This window comes from Podarcis bocagei (genome assembly GCF_964188305.1).
Source record: "Podarcis bocagei genome assembly, chromosome: 12".
Taxonomy (NCBI): domain Eukaryota; kingdom Metazoa; phylum Chordata; class Lepidosauria; order Squamata; family Lacertidae; genus Podarcis; species Podarcis bocagei.
In genome coordinates this window covers 23,153,053-23,168,059 of record NC_138137.1, presented here as the reverse complement: position 1 = coordinate 23,168,059, position 15,007 = coordinate 23,153,053, and the positions used below count along the sequence as shown (strand labels likewise).

At 44.5% G+C, this 15,007-nt stretch overlaps 1 protein-coding gene and 1 long non-coding RNA gene across 4 annotated transcripts in view; one reads left to right on the top strand and one right to left on the bottom strand.

Annotated features, from left to right (window-relative positions):
• The window catches only part of LOC308570341, a 153,039-nt gene that overhangs the window by 119,291 nt on the left and 18,741 nt on the right, over nucleotides 1-15,007 (top strand). The window lies entirely within an intron of this gene.
• The window catches only part of COLQ (collagen like tail subunit of asymmetric acetylcholinesterase), a 44,190-nt gene that overhangs the window by 13,286 nt on the left and 15,897 nt on the right, over nucleotides 1-15,007 (bottom strand). For all 3 annotated transcript variants that reach the window (XM_081164674.1, XM_081164673.1, XM_081164675.1), the window contains exons 3-11: nucleotides 13,595-13,693; nucleotides 11,354-11,398; nucleotides 9,828-9,854; nucleotides 7,467-7,538; nucleotides 5,181-5,243; nucleotides 2,822-2,848; nucleotides 1,693-1,737; nucleotides 675-710; nucleotides 40-120 (exon numbers count right to left, since the gene is read on the bottom strand). In XM_081164674.1, the coding sequence (XP_081020800.1) occupies nucleotides 40-120; nucleotides 675-710; nucleotides 1,693-1,737; nucleotides 2,822-2,848; nucleotides 5,181-5,243; nucleotides 7,467-7,538; nucleotides 9,828-9,854; nucleotides 11,354-11,398; nucleotides 13,595-13,693 (495 nt within the window). The remainder of the gene's footprint in view (nucleotides 1-39; nucleotides 121-674; nucleotides 711-1,692; nucleotides 1,738-2,821; nucleotides 2,849-5,180; nucleotides 5,244-7,466; nucleotides 7,539-9,827; nucleotides 9,855-11,353; nucleotides 11,399-13,594; nucleotides 13,694-15,007) is intronic.

The window sequence follows — 15,007 nt, the reverse complement described above, 5'->3', positions numbered from 1 at the left end:
TGGAAACAGGTTAAATCAAATACAGTACAGGATTCCTACTTGTTTCCCTCTTTTCCCTGGTCTTCCAGTTGGACCTCTGTGTCCGGATGAGCCAGATTCCCCCTTGGGGCCCATTTCTCCCTTAACGGGGATGGAAAGGACAAAGAGAAGAGCTTTAGCACAAATATATTGACTTGGTTATTATTTACAGCCCAGCCCTGGGCAGCTTCCCACCCGCCTGAGAAGGAAGAGCTTTGAAGGGGTGGACCAGGCAGCTGACAGCTTGCCGGATCTGTCCCTTCAAACGTAAATATGGATCCAGTCAGCTTTCTGTCTTTCAAATCCACACCTCCTCAGGGAGCCCAGATGGAATTCAGCAAAGGGCTGAATCTGTCCCTAAGACATAGTTTCCCCCACACTTATTCACAGATCCAGGCAGCATAAACCTCATGCAGAATACATTTCACTTAGGAGTCTTGACAGTGCAATGTGTATGTTTTGAGGTGCCTCTGAGTGAAACGGGGCTTATCTGCACAGAAAGTATATCAGAAAGTTAAGTCCGACTGAACTCAATGGGAGTTACTTCTGAGTAAATCTATGAAGGATTGCACTTTTTAAAGGCTTCCCAAATATTAATGCCAACATAAGCCAAGCAGGCGGACAGTCTGAGAATTTCTTGGTTCGTATAGACGTACCTTCTGCCCCAGCATTCCAGGGAAACCTATGTGTCCCTGCAAGGAAAATGTTGGGAAAGACACAAGTTAAATTGTTTTCTAGTGAATCGCTTTGAGTTTCGTATAAACACAATAAGAAAGAATGTGAGTCACTGATTCAGTTTGATGTTGATGATGGTTGCAATTAGAAAATAAAAATAAATCACCAGAAAAAAACTATTACTTATGTGTTGTGTGTTTTTTTACCTTGCCCTTCCTTGCATAGAAGCCCAAGATGGATGCATACAATAAGCAAAAGATACAAACCATTTAAAACAAATGTATAAAGTACTATTAGTAAAATAATGTATTATTTTATAATGAGGTGTAGTGATTACCCTTTTAAAATGTGGGGTTTTGGCGGGGAGTGTTGGGTTGTTGTTTTTATTTTGATTATATATTTGTGGTTTTATATTTTTGATTTTGTTCTGTGAACCGCCCTGAGACCTCCGAATATAAGGCGGTATATAAATTCAATTAAATAATAATAAAGTGTTGGACTAGGTAGGACCTGGGAGATCAGGGTTCGAATCACCACTTGGCCATGGAGCTCCCATTGGGCCAGTCACAGTCCCTAAACCAGCCTACCACACAGGGTTGTTGTGAGGATAAAATGGGGAGGAAGAGAACCACCTCGAGCTTCTCAGAGGAAAAGTACGGTATAAATGCAAGTAGTAAGTATCAGTAAGTAAATAAATAAATACAGCAAATGAATATATATATATTTTAAAAATGATAAGTCATTTGGAAAATACGAGGTCATAGACTATTGCAGATATTTCTGACCAATTCTGACTTCACAGATAAGGGCTATAGTTCACCAGACCTTCAACCAAATAGATTTGTGTTATTGTCTTAGGAATGAGCATAGCTGATTGCGTACGGAAGTTAAACGAAGTCTGCATCTATAATCTCCATCCTCATACAACTATGCTATGAATGCAACCACAAATCAAGCTACGTTCAACACGAATTAGGCGCTCTGTTAAGGTAATTTTACCTTGTCTCCTTTGCTGCCTTTGTCGCCCTTCTCTCCGGGAGTTCCCTGTGGAAAACCATACAGGAGATAATAGCTATAGAACACGGCGTTTCAAAAACCGATGTTTTCTTTCAGCACTGAATGTAGAATTAAACACAGAAGCCCATCAAAATGAAGTTGTTCGGTATACAGAACACTTGTTAGATTCTTGGTTCCCCCACAATTACCATCCTCAGTACATTCCAGGCGATGTAATGAACACGACGACTTTCAAGTTAAATGTCGTTTACTGATCTTCAGCTAGTGTGCCGTCACCTGAATTAAGCCAGTCTCTGAGCTAATGTAGATTGTACCAACATTCAGCATGGGTACCCTTTGTTTGCTTTAAAACCCTTTTCAGACATTAATGTGTGGACAAATGACACACACAGGCAGGGACAGCAAGCGCAGCAGGTACTAACCCCCAACCTGTGCTTTGACCCACTCCTCCCCCCAGCCCTCCCTGCACAGCTTTCCTGATTACAGAGAGCTGGCTGTGTGTCAAAACTTGAACATGTACAAATTACAGGTATTTTCAGAAATGGAAATGTAGGTTGTGGGGGAGGCAGAGCCTTACGTCACATCCGCCTACGCCTTTTCTATGCATTAACAAATGAAATGAACTAAAGGGGATGAGAGGACAGGACAAAGAGAGAGAGCGGGAGGGGGGAGAACTGAGAGGAAAATAGAAGAAAGCAATGTACTGTATTCCTAGCACTTTGCCTGCTGACGTGTGCATGACTGTCCAGATGATTCCTGGCCAAATATGTAAACTTTCTCTTTTGCTGCTAAGCCTATCAGTGGCTATGAATCTGTGGCTGTATGAGAACATATAACCCATTTCTTGATACTATTCCTGATGGGTGGGGAATGCACATCATAAAGTGGCCTTAATTGGTTCTTCCAAACGGGAGCTCCCCCCGTCGCGGGGATTCGAACCGTCAACTTTCTGATTGGCAAGTCCTAGGCTCTGTGGTTTAACCCACAGCGCCACCCGCGTCCCTTGATCCTGTTATTACTAACATACCAAAGCATCACATTTTGGGGGGCCTGAGGAACATAGGTCGCAATGCTTTTCAGGAATTAACTAAGAGTTCTTTGCATGACGAACCTTTTCTCCTCTGCTTCCAGGGTAACCCTAGAAGAAGATAAAAGGGCAGGTATTTACATGCTTGCTACTGATTACATCATAGTAACATATGGACTTTAAAATCAGGCTGGAAAAGCAATCCGTAATAAGTTGCAGCAACATTTTCCTTTGCAGCCGTTGGAAGAAAATCACAAATATGAGCATTTAAGCCTTAGCCTGGAGGCAGACATGAGAAACAAATAAATCTGGTACAGAAAGCATGCTAGCCTTGTTAGAAATTGCTTTGGAAATTAAAACAGCAGCAGAAAGCCATTATAATTCTCAGTATAATAATATAATTGAAAGCAGTCTCTGTTGTAAAATGCCTTAAGCCATATTCTTCAGCTGTTTCCTCTTATCTAGCAAAGGCAAGTCTCTCTGGTGTTTACTTTGACTGTACTTCAGCTTAGACCCAACTCTTTTGTAGCAACTCCCATGGACATTTAATATTTTTTAAAAGAAATTATAGCTGCAATTGCGTAATGTAAATACCTAGGCCACTTAGCGGTTTTTAATGATTAAGTGGTATACCATTTGTCAAGCAATTAAATAAATAAATCAACATTAAAGAGATACAGCCTCAATATGTATCTGTTTTGGATACAAATGATGCTTAAACAAAGGTTCTTTTCTCTTTTTAAATCGCCTTTGGCTATAGACAGTACTCTAGTTTTGTCACTTTGTAATCAATTCATCTTCTGCTAAACATGAAGTTGCTAATGTCTTATGCCTATGCACTTTTAGTATGATAATATAGAGGGACTTCATGGTCCTGCACCCACCGCAAGGCATCCAATGCACAGGAAAATAATCCAAGTTGTGTTGCACAAGCACAATTCACAATTTGGCACGGCGCCTACAAATTAATGTGGGATGTTTTGCAGGATTGTGATTTGTGGCCATGCCCCAGATGACTAGTACTCCATCAGTACAGCCCATCTATCAAAACAAGAAGATAAAGCAATCTCCTTTAGCAAATATTCCAGCTGCTTCGGAACCACTAACCATTTTTAAATGTCAAATGTTGTTTTGAAAACCCAAAACAAAAACCAGCACCCTAGACGTAAAAGTTGGGTGCAGCAGAAAGGGGAGTCCACTCATCCTGTTCTTGGACCAAGGTTACACACACCATCTAATACGTGAGGGTGGCAGGAGGAACGTGGGGGGATTATAACTGTCTGGATTTGGATACAGGTAGGTAGCCGTGTTGGTCTGCTGTAGTCGAAACAAAGTAAAAAAATTCCTTCCAGTAGCACCTTAGAGACCAACTAAATTTGTTATTGGTATGAGCTTCTTCAGATACTTCTGATACCTGCTGTGGTGATCACACAGGGTCCCCAGACATTTCACCATCTATTGATCCCTGTGCCACCACTTTATTTCTCGCTGCCACCACCCAGGCCCTACCTGGTAAAATACTGAGTCCAGACAGGGTTAAGTTGGAACATAAACTTCTGTTTATTTATTGAAGTTTAACAAGCGTGTGGTTTCATAAACGCTATCTGTCAAATAAATCATCCAGACCTATAACTTCCACTACCTGCTCTCACTCTCTAAACCACCTCTCAGATATTTACTTGTCTTCCTAGCTCCTAACTGTTCCTGACTTGGCTTATTTCGCTACACTAACTCAACCCTCCCACAGACTCTTTCCCAATTCACATCCACTCCAACCACCCAACTCCCAACGAACTCCCCCCATCGCCCCTTCCAGAGCTGGTTTTACAGTCCCTCTGACTCCACCCCCCGGGTTCTGATTGGTTAACCTGTTTAACTATTTCACCTCCAGCACTCTCATATGTTAACATCACACCTGCATGCACACGAAAGCTCATACCAATAACAAACTTAGGTGGTCTCTAAGGTGCTACTGGAAGGACTTTTTTATTTTGTTTGGATTTGGATAATGGTGCTAATACAAATATAGTGTACAACAGTGCTATTTTTTCTAGAGAAAAAGGTGCTGGAACTCACCATGAACACCTCCCTTGTTCTCTTATAAATGACAATGAGAGGTGCCGGAACTGAGTTCCAGCTGAAATGAAAAGCCCTGGGGTCTTGAGGCCCATATTACATGGGTTTTGCTTTCAAATTACTTCCCCCCCCCCTTTATATTAGATTGTAGTAAGGTATTTGATCAAGAATAAAGCAGAAAACCAGCATGCTGACAAAACCTTTTGATTTTTCATTATTGCTATGGGGAAATCCTGTCCTTTCCTATTATTCCTTCTTCCCACGGACATTGCTGCTATCTTCAAACGATATACACAAGCACTTTGTTACCAAGGAAGCAGCTGTAAGCAGCCAGATGGGGACGACATAGCAGCTGGGTGAAACAAACCTTAAAGCCCGTTGGTCCTCTTGTACCTGGCAATCCCATCAAACCCAAATCTCCCTTTTCACCCTAGAGAGGTCAATAAAAAGAAGTTATTCATTGTGGCTGCAGAAATGTGTCAGTAACCGGAACGCAGACTGTTCTGGTTCGGAATCAGAGAGAGCGGAAACAGACTACAGTCCTATGATTCCTCAAGCAGCAATACAACACGAAGTTTCATACAGCTAAGTCAGACTAAATTGTAAAGAAATGTGTTGTCTCTTAATATCACCTCCTGCAACAGATGGTCATTTAACAGCACTACAATGAGACCCGCAAGCAACTGCACAACACTTCTGGCTCAATCTATATTGCTACTGTAGGGGAATGTCTGCTTTGCTGCCCTTCTTAAATTATTAGTGTTATTAAACTGCAGCCCCTTTCTCCTGCTCCATAGTGAACTGAGCATTGAGAAGGAGATCTATTTAAGAAAGCAGCAAGGGGGGTAGAGACTGTTGCTCACTCCCAGCCTCAGACCCTGCGGTCCCAAGGTACTTGGGGTTTTCCCAGAGCATCCCAGCACCTATTGCATTCAGGTGCCCCAGGCAGCTGCCTGTACTGCCTCTTGGATTGGGCCAGCTTAGTCTCTCTGATTTACAGTATCAGCTGCTGAAGTCCACTTGGGCTGTCAGTTTTGGCTACCGGTCTACCCAGTTTCGCTTGCAAAATGTGAATATATGGGGGGGGGTGTACACCTGAAAACATTGGCAGCATTAAGATAAATTCAGCAGTGTAAATAAGTTTTGATGGATGCAATAATAAAATACTGAATGGTTTAGTTTTTTTGTAAAATATGCATGGATTGATGGTATGCCAAATGAACCATGGAAAGAGAAGAAGGGAAGTCATTGATATTTTAAGGCTGTTTAAATGAGTATTTTAAATTGTAAAACAGAAAATGTAATAAAAATTATATATATATATTTAAAAAACAAAATGTGTTCTGGTAGTCATTTGTGTCTGCAAACAGGTTTGCAGAAATCTTTCTCGCCACGTCCGTTTGTGCTGTCCAGTGAACATCCGAAAAATGAGGAAGCAGGTGATTTGGGGGTGGGGAGCATCATCGTCGTCATCATCAAATCTAGTAGGCTAAGTGTTTGTTAAGGTAATATAGGAGCCAACTCCAGAGGGCTGTGGGTGCTTCTGCACCCGCAATAATATATTTGTCGGGGCCGGGCACCCACAAAGGCAATGAGAAAAGCCGGCAGGCAGCAGCAGTGCTGCATCCGAGAGAGAAACAGTTCCTCCGCTGGCTGAGGAGAGAAGGAAGAGGAGTCGCTGCCACCGGCTGCCAAAACACAGACATGGGATGTCACACACACACACACACACACACACACACCTGCATGTAGTTGAGGGACATCGCACGTACTATGTGCAGGCGTGTGTGTGTGATGTTTCGTGTCCACATTATGGCACTTCTGTAGCCAAGTGATGGGGAAGAGAGTTATCAGGAATAAACAAAGAATATGGGAGAAGTGGCATGGTAAGAGAAGGCAGGGGAACTAAGGAGAAATGTCCATAGCAAATGATGGCTATGAGACACCATTCACGCACACACACAGAGAGAGAGAGAGAGAGAGAGAGAGAGAGAGAGAGAGAGAGAGAGAGAGAGTGTATTATCACCCCATGGATACCACTATGGTCCATTCTGCCATCTTCCCGTACTCTAAACTCCCACTATCATTCTGTGGTACATTTCCCTACATTTTCCTGCACATGCTCAGAAGTAAAGACGGCTTCACATTCCAGTACAGTGGTACCTTGGGTTACATACGCTTCAGGTTACATACGCTTCAGGTTACAGACTCCACTAACCCAGAAATAGTACCTCGGGTTAAGAACTTTGCTTCAGGATGAGAACAGAAATCGCGCGGCGGCAGCAGCAGGAGGCCCCATTAGCTAAAGTGGTGCTTCAGGTTAAGAACAGTTTCAGGTTAAGAACGGACCTCCGGAAAGAATTAAGTACTTAACCCAGGGTACCACTGTACTGCTCAAGAAACATGTGCAGCATTCAAATCCGGATTGAGTAACCATGTACAGAGGCCTGACCTCAGGAAACCTGTGTTTCTGAGCTGGAAGTCTTCCTCTCCATTGCATTGGGGTCTGAAAACCATATGCCTTTAGGAACCTAGGGACGCTTAATCGTTTACAAGCTCACTCTACCACAAGTAGGCTGCATTCAACAAGATGGATTTAACTTAATTTGCATTACAGGTTTGACCACATTAGTAAATGGTGCCTTAATCCTACCTTCGGTCCTATTGGGCCAGGCCATCCAATAGGTCCTGGAAGTCCAGGGACACCTGGGGGACCTGGTCTGCCCTTCAAAAAAAGAGGCCGGGGATGGGGGGGAAGGAAGTAGAAAGAGAAAAAAATCAGATGCAATAACATCAACATTGGTAGCAGTAATGTCTGAATACCGTATTGGCCCAAATATAAGCCGCACCCGCAAATAAGCCACATCTTTAAAATTGAGGGGGGGGGACAATACCTGGGCTGCTTCCTGGGGGGGAGAGCCGTGCCGCTTTGCTGGGTGCATAAAGGTTGCGAATATAAGGTGCACTTTAATTTTTCACAGTCAGAATTTGGAAAAAAAAGTGTGGCTTATATTCGGGCCAATACGGTATAACAAAGCCTCTTCAAATGACAATAAGGCACCCAGCCACACCCTTGGAAGTTCTTCCTGACCACAGAACATTAAATGTGATAGTGTTGGGACATGATTGTTCATTTTGGGCTGTGGTCCCATTTGTTGCATGTATACCGGCCAGCATCCATCTAGCTTATGACAGCAGTCAGAGTAATGAACAGAATGGGTCAGTTGCTACATGCATGCAAAGCGGGCCCAGGAACATAGCATGTGCTGCTGGCATCTGGGGTAGGTGGGCACTCCGGGGTGGTCCATGCACACAGAGGGGGAAGAGGCGTGGAGGGTGAGCAGAGCCCATGCTCAGCCCCCGCCACCAACGCCCCACCTCCTGGAGCAAAGCAGGGCTGTGTTGCGCCCCTGACCTGACACTCACGCTGCCCTGCCAGCCCCACTCTGCTCTGCGATGCCACAGGGCTGTGTGAGGAGGACACAACAGGCATTCGCCCTTCCTGTTCAGCGTGCATGCCTGTTGCGCCCTCCTCATGCAGCCCTGCAGCGTCGCAAAGCCACTTCCGACTTCGGGAGGAGATGATGTTGCGGGCTTCACGCCCTCAACACGAGCGTGGAGGCTGGCTTCCAACCCCCACGTGATCAGGGGAATCCTGGGACCGCATCATCCCCTGAGCCAGCCAATCAGCTGGCTTGGGGTGTGTGGCTTGCCTCATTTAAGGCAAGCACAGCCCCGGGATCTCCCTCTTTGGTCCCGGTCAGCTGCTGAGGTTTCCCACCCACCCGCCCTTTAAGGTTCCCTTCTGACCTTGCTATGGACCTCAGTTGGTCGCCGTTGAGGGGCCTGGTAGGAATTTTTTCCACTTGGCAAATTGGCACCGGCCATTTGGTTTTTTGCCTACCTGGTAGCAAAACGTCATAACTCCTTTGGTTTTGGCGGCTAGGCATTGGTAGGGGAATTGTTATGTGGTGGGGGGAGGAGCGCCATCACCTCCCCCAAATATTGAAGGGTAGTCCAGTAAAGGATTCCAGGGGGCGTGGCCTCGTCTGAAGCCTATGGAGGCCAGGGCCTAAAGCGCGCCCCCGAGCGGTGACCCCGGGGGAGTCCCTAGTTGATGTGCATCAGCAGGGCTCCCCCTGCTGGTGTTAACCCTTCCCGGTCTTCAAGCAATCAGGCTGAAGCCGGATAGGACCAATGCCTAAGCCAATACCGCTCTTTACCTGTAACCAATAAAGTGGTGGCCAATTTTAGCCCATTAACCTAAAATAATGGTATCATGTGTCTTTATTTCTACTGGTGGGAGGCGGGAACTCGCCACGCAAAGCAGGGCAGGCCTGGCAGGGCAGCGGGAGTGCACTCCAGGAACACAGCGGCACAGGGCTGACAGAGCCCGGAGGAGCAAAATGCACACCCCCCCGTGCACCCAGGGCCACTGCCCCTCTGGTCTTCCCCAAGCAACACCACTAGGTGAACCTGGTACTGTGGTCAGCTGAGTAGCATCAGTTCCAACAGCCTGTTGCATTTCAATTCTAAAAAAATATCTTACAATGTGTGGGGATTTTTTTTGCAGGCAAGTGGGATCGACTGATGAGTTATGACAGTGATTGTAAAAAATATTCTGTTTAAACAACATGAAGCAGAAGGAGATGGGAAGCAGGACCGCTCTGTGGGCAGTGCTGGGAAGCCAGTTCCATCAGGCTGCTCCTCTGCCTCAGCTCACTTGCCAGCAGCTATTCCATCAGGCTGCAGAAGAGGGAGAGAGATGTGTCACAGAGCCAGTCAACTGACTCTGCTAAGCCAAACACCTTCAGACACCTCCATCCCTCAACTGTTACCCGGCAGCAACAATTCTATGTGACTGCAGAGGAGGAAGAGGCGGGGAACTAAGAGCTCCATTTGGCCCTCTTCTCCTCAAACTCTTTCCATTGCAGTTGGCCTGACATGGAAAAATCTCTTTTAACATGTGAATGGGCACAATGCTGTAAAGGGTGTTATAAGATTTGTCTCATACCTTCCTTCCTGGTCTGCCAATCTCACCCTGTAAGATAAAGTAATGCATCAGTAGGAGACACAAACAACCCACAAATATGGGAGAAGGTAGAAAACAGGTCACAAGTAGCATACGGTAATCTTTTGTGCCAGGCTAAAGACAACTGGGGGAAGGCAAGAGAAACCACAAACACATTTATTTGTTTGTTTTCACTGCATTTCAATCACCCTTTTATGGTGGTATACATGGTTCTCCACCCTCCTCATTTAATCCTCACAACAGCCCTGCATAGCTGTCAACGTTTCCCTTTTTAAAAGGGAAATTCCCTTATTCCAAATAGGATTCCTCACAAGAAAAGGGAAAAGTTGACAGCTAGAACAGCCCTGTGAGGTAGACTAGGCTGAGAGGCAGTGAGCTTCACCCAGTGAGCTTCATGGCCAAGTGAAGATTAGAAGGCTGGTATCCCAGGGAACCCCTAACCACTGCAACACACTGCCATGGGGATAGATGTGCAGTTTTGTTTCGTGGTAAACTTTAGAGGTGGAGCACAATAGTTTCTTGTGGGGCTTGTGGGGATTGCTGGCATGTACATTTATTGGCCTGTCTAAATAGGCGCATCCTGCTTTTCATAGCCTAAGCCTTCACAAAGCAGGTAACGAGACAATGAGATATTGCAAATTCCGCTTTGAAACGAGAAGCTACTAAAAACATAGCATTATTAGTCATCGTAAACTCAGACATTACAGGTCTGGAATCAGCAGGCATGGCAGCATGGGGCAAATTCCAGGGTGCTCAGGTCCTAGAGGGCACACCAGGGCTGATGCCAGCATCCCTTTAGGAATTTTTAACTCCCCCCCCCCAACTATATATAAATGCTGCTTAAAAAAGTGAAATATACTCAGAGTCGAGTGTGAATTTCATGCTCTTTATTCAGCTTGTAGTAGCAATGAATGAATCTTTCCCCAAAACGTCTAGCTATATATATATTATTTACACAATGGGCCCCGCGTGATTGGCTAATTCTGGGCTGCTCCTATAGGCCAATCAGGTTACGGATTCACTTCATCCAGGAGCCTGATTGGCTGTTCCTGCAGGCCAACCAGATTGCTGATTCGCTTCATCCAGGAGCCTGATTGGCTGCTCCTGCAGGCCAATCAGGTCGCTGATTCACTTCCACTAGGAGCTGGATTGGGTGGCTCCTGTGGACCAATCAGACTGCTGTTTTCTGGATCCTATTGTTCTAGGATTCAGCTCAGTACATAACAAAAAGATTCAAGCAAAGCATCTTAATTTTCCCAGAATGCCTCTGGGGGTGACTGCAGCAGCTGCTTCATCTCCTTTTCTTATGCTAAACTGCCCATCACTACCTCAGCCTCTGGTACACTAGCTGGGGGATGCCACCAGGGTGTCGCTTGGTGGGATCTTGCCTCAAACCTGATACCAGTCCTGGTAATTAATCTACAGTTCCGAAATGACCTTACATCTAATGCATATACCTCCAAAGGCTCACCAATTATCACAGTTCAAAGACCAACCCTGGCACTTACTTTTTCCCCCTTTGGTCCCTTCACGCCAGGAACGCCTTGCGGGCCCTAAAAATAAAAAAGAGAAGAAATGGGATGTTCAACGTTGCTGATAACACTCCTCATTTGTTCTTCTGCTCGCCTCAGCGTCTTTCGCCTGTCAGTTATGACAAAGTAATCAGAAGGCTTCCTACTTTTTTTGTTGCCAAGGATCTCTACCATGTTTCAGCCTCTTCAGTCCATCTCAGATCAGGACCGAAGTTCTCACACGAAGCTCAGTTCAAAAAAAAAAAAAATTTTTCCTTCCAGTAGCACCTTAAAGACCAACTAAGTTAGTTCTTGGTATGAGCTTTCGTGTGCATGCACACTTCTTCAGATACACTGAAACAGAAGTTGCCAGATCCTTCTATATAGTGAGAAGGTGGGGAGGGGTGTTACTCAGAAGGGTGGTGGGAATGGGAGATAGGCAGATAGCTGAGAGAGCCTCTTGACGACTCTTAACGACTGTAATAGGTCTTACAGGAAAAGGCAAGGGGTGGGAAGGTGAGAAATGGTTAAGTTATGTATAGTGAGATAAGAATCCAATGTCTTTGTTCAGCCCAGGTCTTTTCATGGTTTTAAGTTTGGTAATGAGTTGTAATTCAGCAGCTTCTCTTTCCAGTCTATTTCTGAAATTCCTTTGTAGTAAAACAGCTACTTTGAGATCTTGTATAGAATGTCCTGGGAGATTGAAGTGTTCTCCTACTGGTTTCTCTGTTCTGTGATTCTTGATGTCAGATTTATGTCCGTTTATTCTTTGGCGTAAGGTTTGGCCTGTTTGTCCAATATAGAGAGCTGAAGGACACTGTTGGCATTTGATGGCATACACAATGTTAGACGATGAGCAATTAAATAGTCCCGAGATGGTATGTGTGATGTTGTTGGGGCCAGTAATGGTGTTGTCCGGGTGTATGTGGCAGCAAAGTTGGCATCTGGGTTTATTGCAGGCTCTGGTGCCAGTGTCTGTGTTAAGTCTGGTTGTAGTATTATTGTGGGTTAGGAGTTGTTTAAGATTGGGTGGCTGTCTGTAGGCAATGAAAGGTCTTCCTCCCAGAGCTTGAGAAAGAGAACTGTCATTGTCCAGGAGAGGTTGTAGATCTCTGATGATGCGTTGTACTGTTTTAACTTGGGAGCTGTATGTGATGACTAGAGGTGTTCTGTTATTTTCTTTTTTGGGTCTGTCTTGCAGCAAGTTCTCTCTGGGTATCAGTCTGGCTCTGTTGATCTGTTGTCTAACTTCATCTGCTGGGTATTTTAGTTCTGAGAAGGTTTGCTGTAGATCTCTTAGGTGAGAGTCTCTGTCTGTAGAATTGGAACAGATGCGGCTGTAACGTAGTGCCTGGCTATATACAATGGACTGTTTGGTATGTTTAGGATGGTAGCTAGAGGCATGTAGATATGTTTGTCGGTCAGTTGGTTTGCGGTATAAGGTGGTGTCTATGCGCCCATCCTGTATTTTTATAGTAGTGTCCAAAAAATGTATTTCTTGCTCAGTTCATGAGGGTTCAGTTCATGAGGGTTCACATCTGTCAGTCTCTACTCTCTAGCTGGATTTAATTTTCGGCTGCACGCACTACAATTCCATTTAGGCAGGAGATAATGAGACGCAGCGATGGGTCAGGTGGATGAGGGGTGGAAGGATATAATGGAAAAGCAATCATGGAGTTTGGAAGAAAAGTCGTTCCATATTAGGAAAGAAGGTGTGAGAGTAATCAAAAATGCGATTCCATCCATCTGACCTGATACAGTCCTAGGAATTGTAGTTTTATGCTCTGAAATTTTAACTCTGAAATTTCTCTATATTCTCTATATTCTTTTGTCTTCTCTATATTATTGACTACTGGATGATATTTAATATCCCAATCTTGGCTTTGAATGAAATAAAGCTATTCTGTGAGCTATTCCGGAAAAAAAACGGTCTCCTGCGAAAAGACTGGGAGAGTGAGAATTTTCTCATCATTCTTTTACGTCACACTGAAAGGATTCAAGTGGAAGCAACATAATGCACCTTGCCATTAATGAGCCTTGGTTTATTTATCATTACTAATCCAGAAGTCACTTGTAATGCATATTTAAATGAGGTACCATACTGCACAGGGGGTGAGGAATCCTAGCTGCCGTTATGTTCTAACCTGCCACAGTATTGAAGAATGAAGGCCTTCTCAACTGTATGGAAAGAGCAGAGACTGAGGAACCTGTCTAAAGAATCTGAAAGGAGGTACTAACCTGTGGCCCAGGAGGTCCTGGAGGGCACAGAGATTCTACACATGGAGACTGTATTATCTGAAGCTCTTGACATAGGTTTTTCAGGTTCAGAGACAACATCTAAGAAGTTTTAAAAAGGGAGAGAGATCACTAAATGCCACAGCAGAAGAGTAAACCTTTGATCAAGGACACATTTTTTAAACACTCTCTTGCAAGGCTGAACTAGATTTTCTTCATCTGCACTTCTCCATCTTCCATACAGTACTGTTGCAAAAGGAGTACTAGTACTCCAGTACAGTGGTACCTCGGGTTAAATACTTAATTTGTTCCAGAGGTCCGTTCTTAACCTGAAACTGTTCTTAACCTGAAGCACCACTTTAGCTAATGGGGCCTCCTGCTGCCGCTGCACCGCCGGAGCACAATTTCTGTTCTCATCCTGAGGTAAAGTTCTTAACCCGAGGAACTATTTCTGGGTTAGTGGAGTCTGTAGCCTGAAGCGTCTGTAACCCGAGGTACCACTGTACTAGTCTTTCCAGTACTATATGGCCCACCCTCCTCAGCCCAAGTAATACAGAAGGCTATTTTGTTCCTAGCTCAATTTGCAAGTAGCAGATGCTCCCAGAAATAACTTCTCCTAATAATTCATACTGCATGAGAGTGCAACACAGACTGCATGACTAAAAGAAGCCAAATTCTGCTCCTTGGCAAAGCCAGTGGGGAAGAAGTTGTATTAGATGGTGGATAAACACAGAAACTAAATCAAATTATTCCATCTATCAAATAGCAATTATAGGACGTATAATTATATATATATATAACAAGAAAGGACACAAGACCTAGATTTTATTCCCCCTCACAAGTTATTGTTTGCTGAACCGCTAGTGTTTGCTCATCGAGAAGACTGCATACAAATCCAGCTGTGCTATATAATTATTTTTTGTACTGCAGCTGAAATGTACACAGCAGAAAATCCTACACTCCATGCCTTTAGGATTCCCTCTTGATGGCTACACAAAATTACATCCTTTACTCCATCTCTCATTTCCAACAGCAGCTTAGGACCCTCTCAAAACATGTACCGAAAGGTGGGAGAAAACCACAGTATTATCATTCTCTCAGTTGGTAAGAGTTCAAATGTTTTTGGGTGGGGTAAATGGCAGAGCAGTTGGATGGAAATTCTATGGTATCCCAAGCTATGGCTGCTCACGTGGGAGACCGGCCTTTTTCTCTCCTCCCTTCCAGAGCTGGTGTAGTTTCAGGAACATCAGGGTAAAATTGGGACTTTAGGTTCTGTGGATTCAAGGCTACCTCTCTCCCCTCCATTGGTGGAACACCTATGGAGTTTTTTTGCGGGTGCACTGGAGGTCTCTGACGGCCTAAGTGCGACCCCACTTACTAATAATAATAATAATAATAACAATAATAAATAAATAA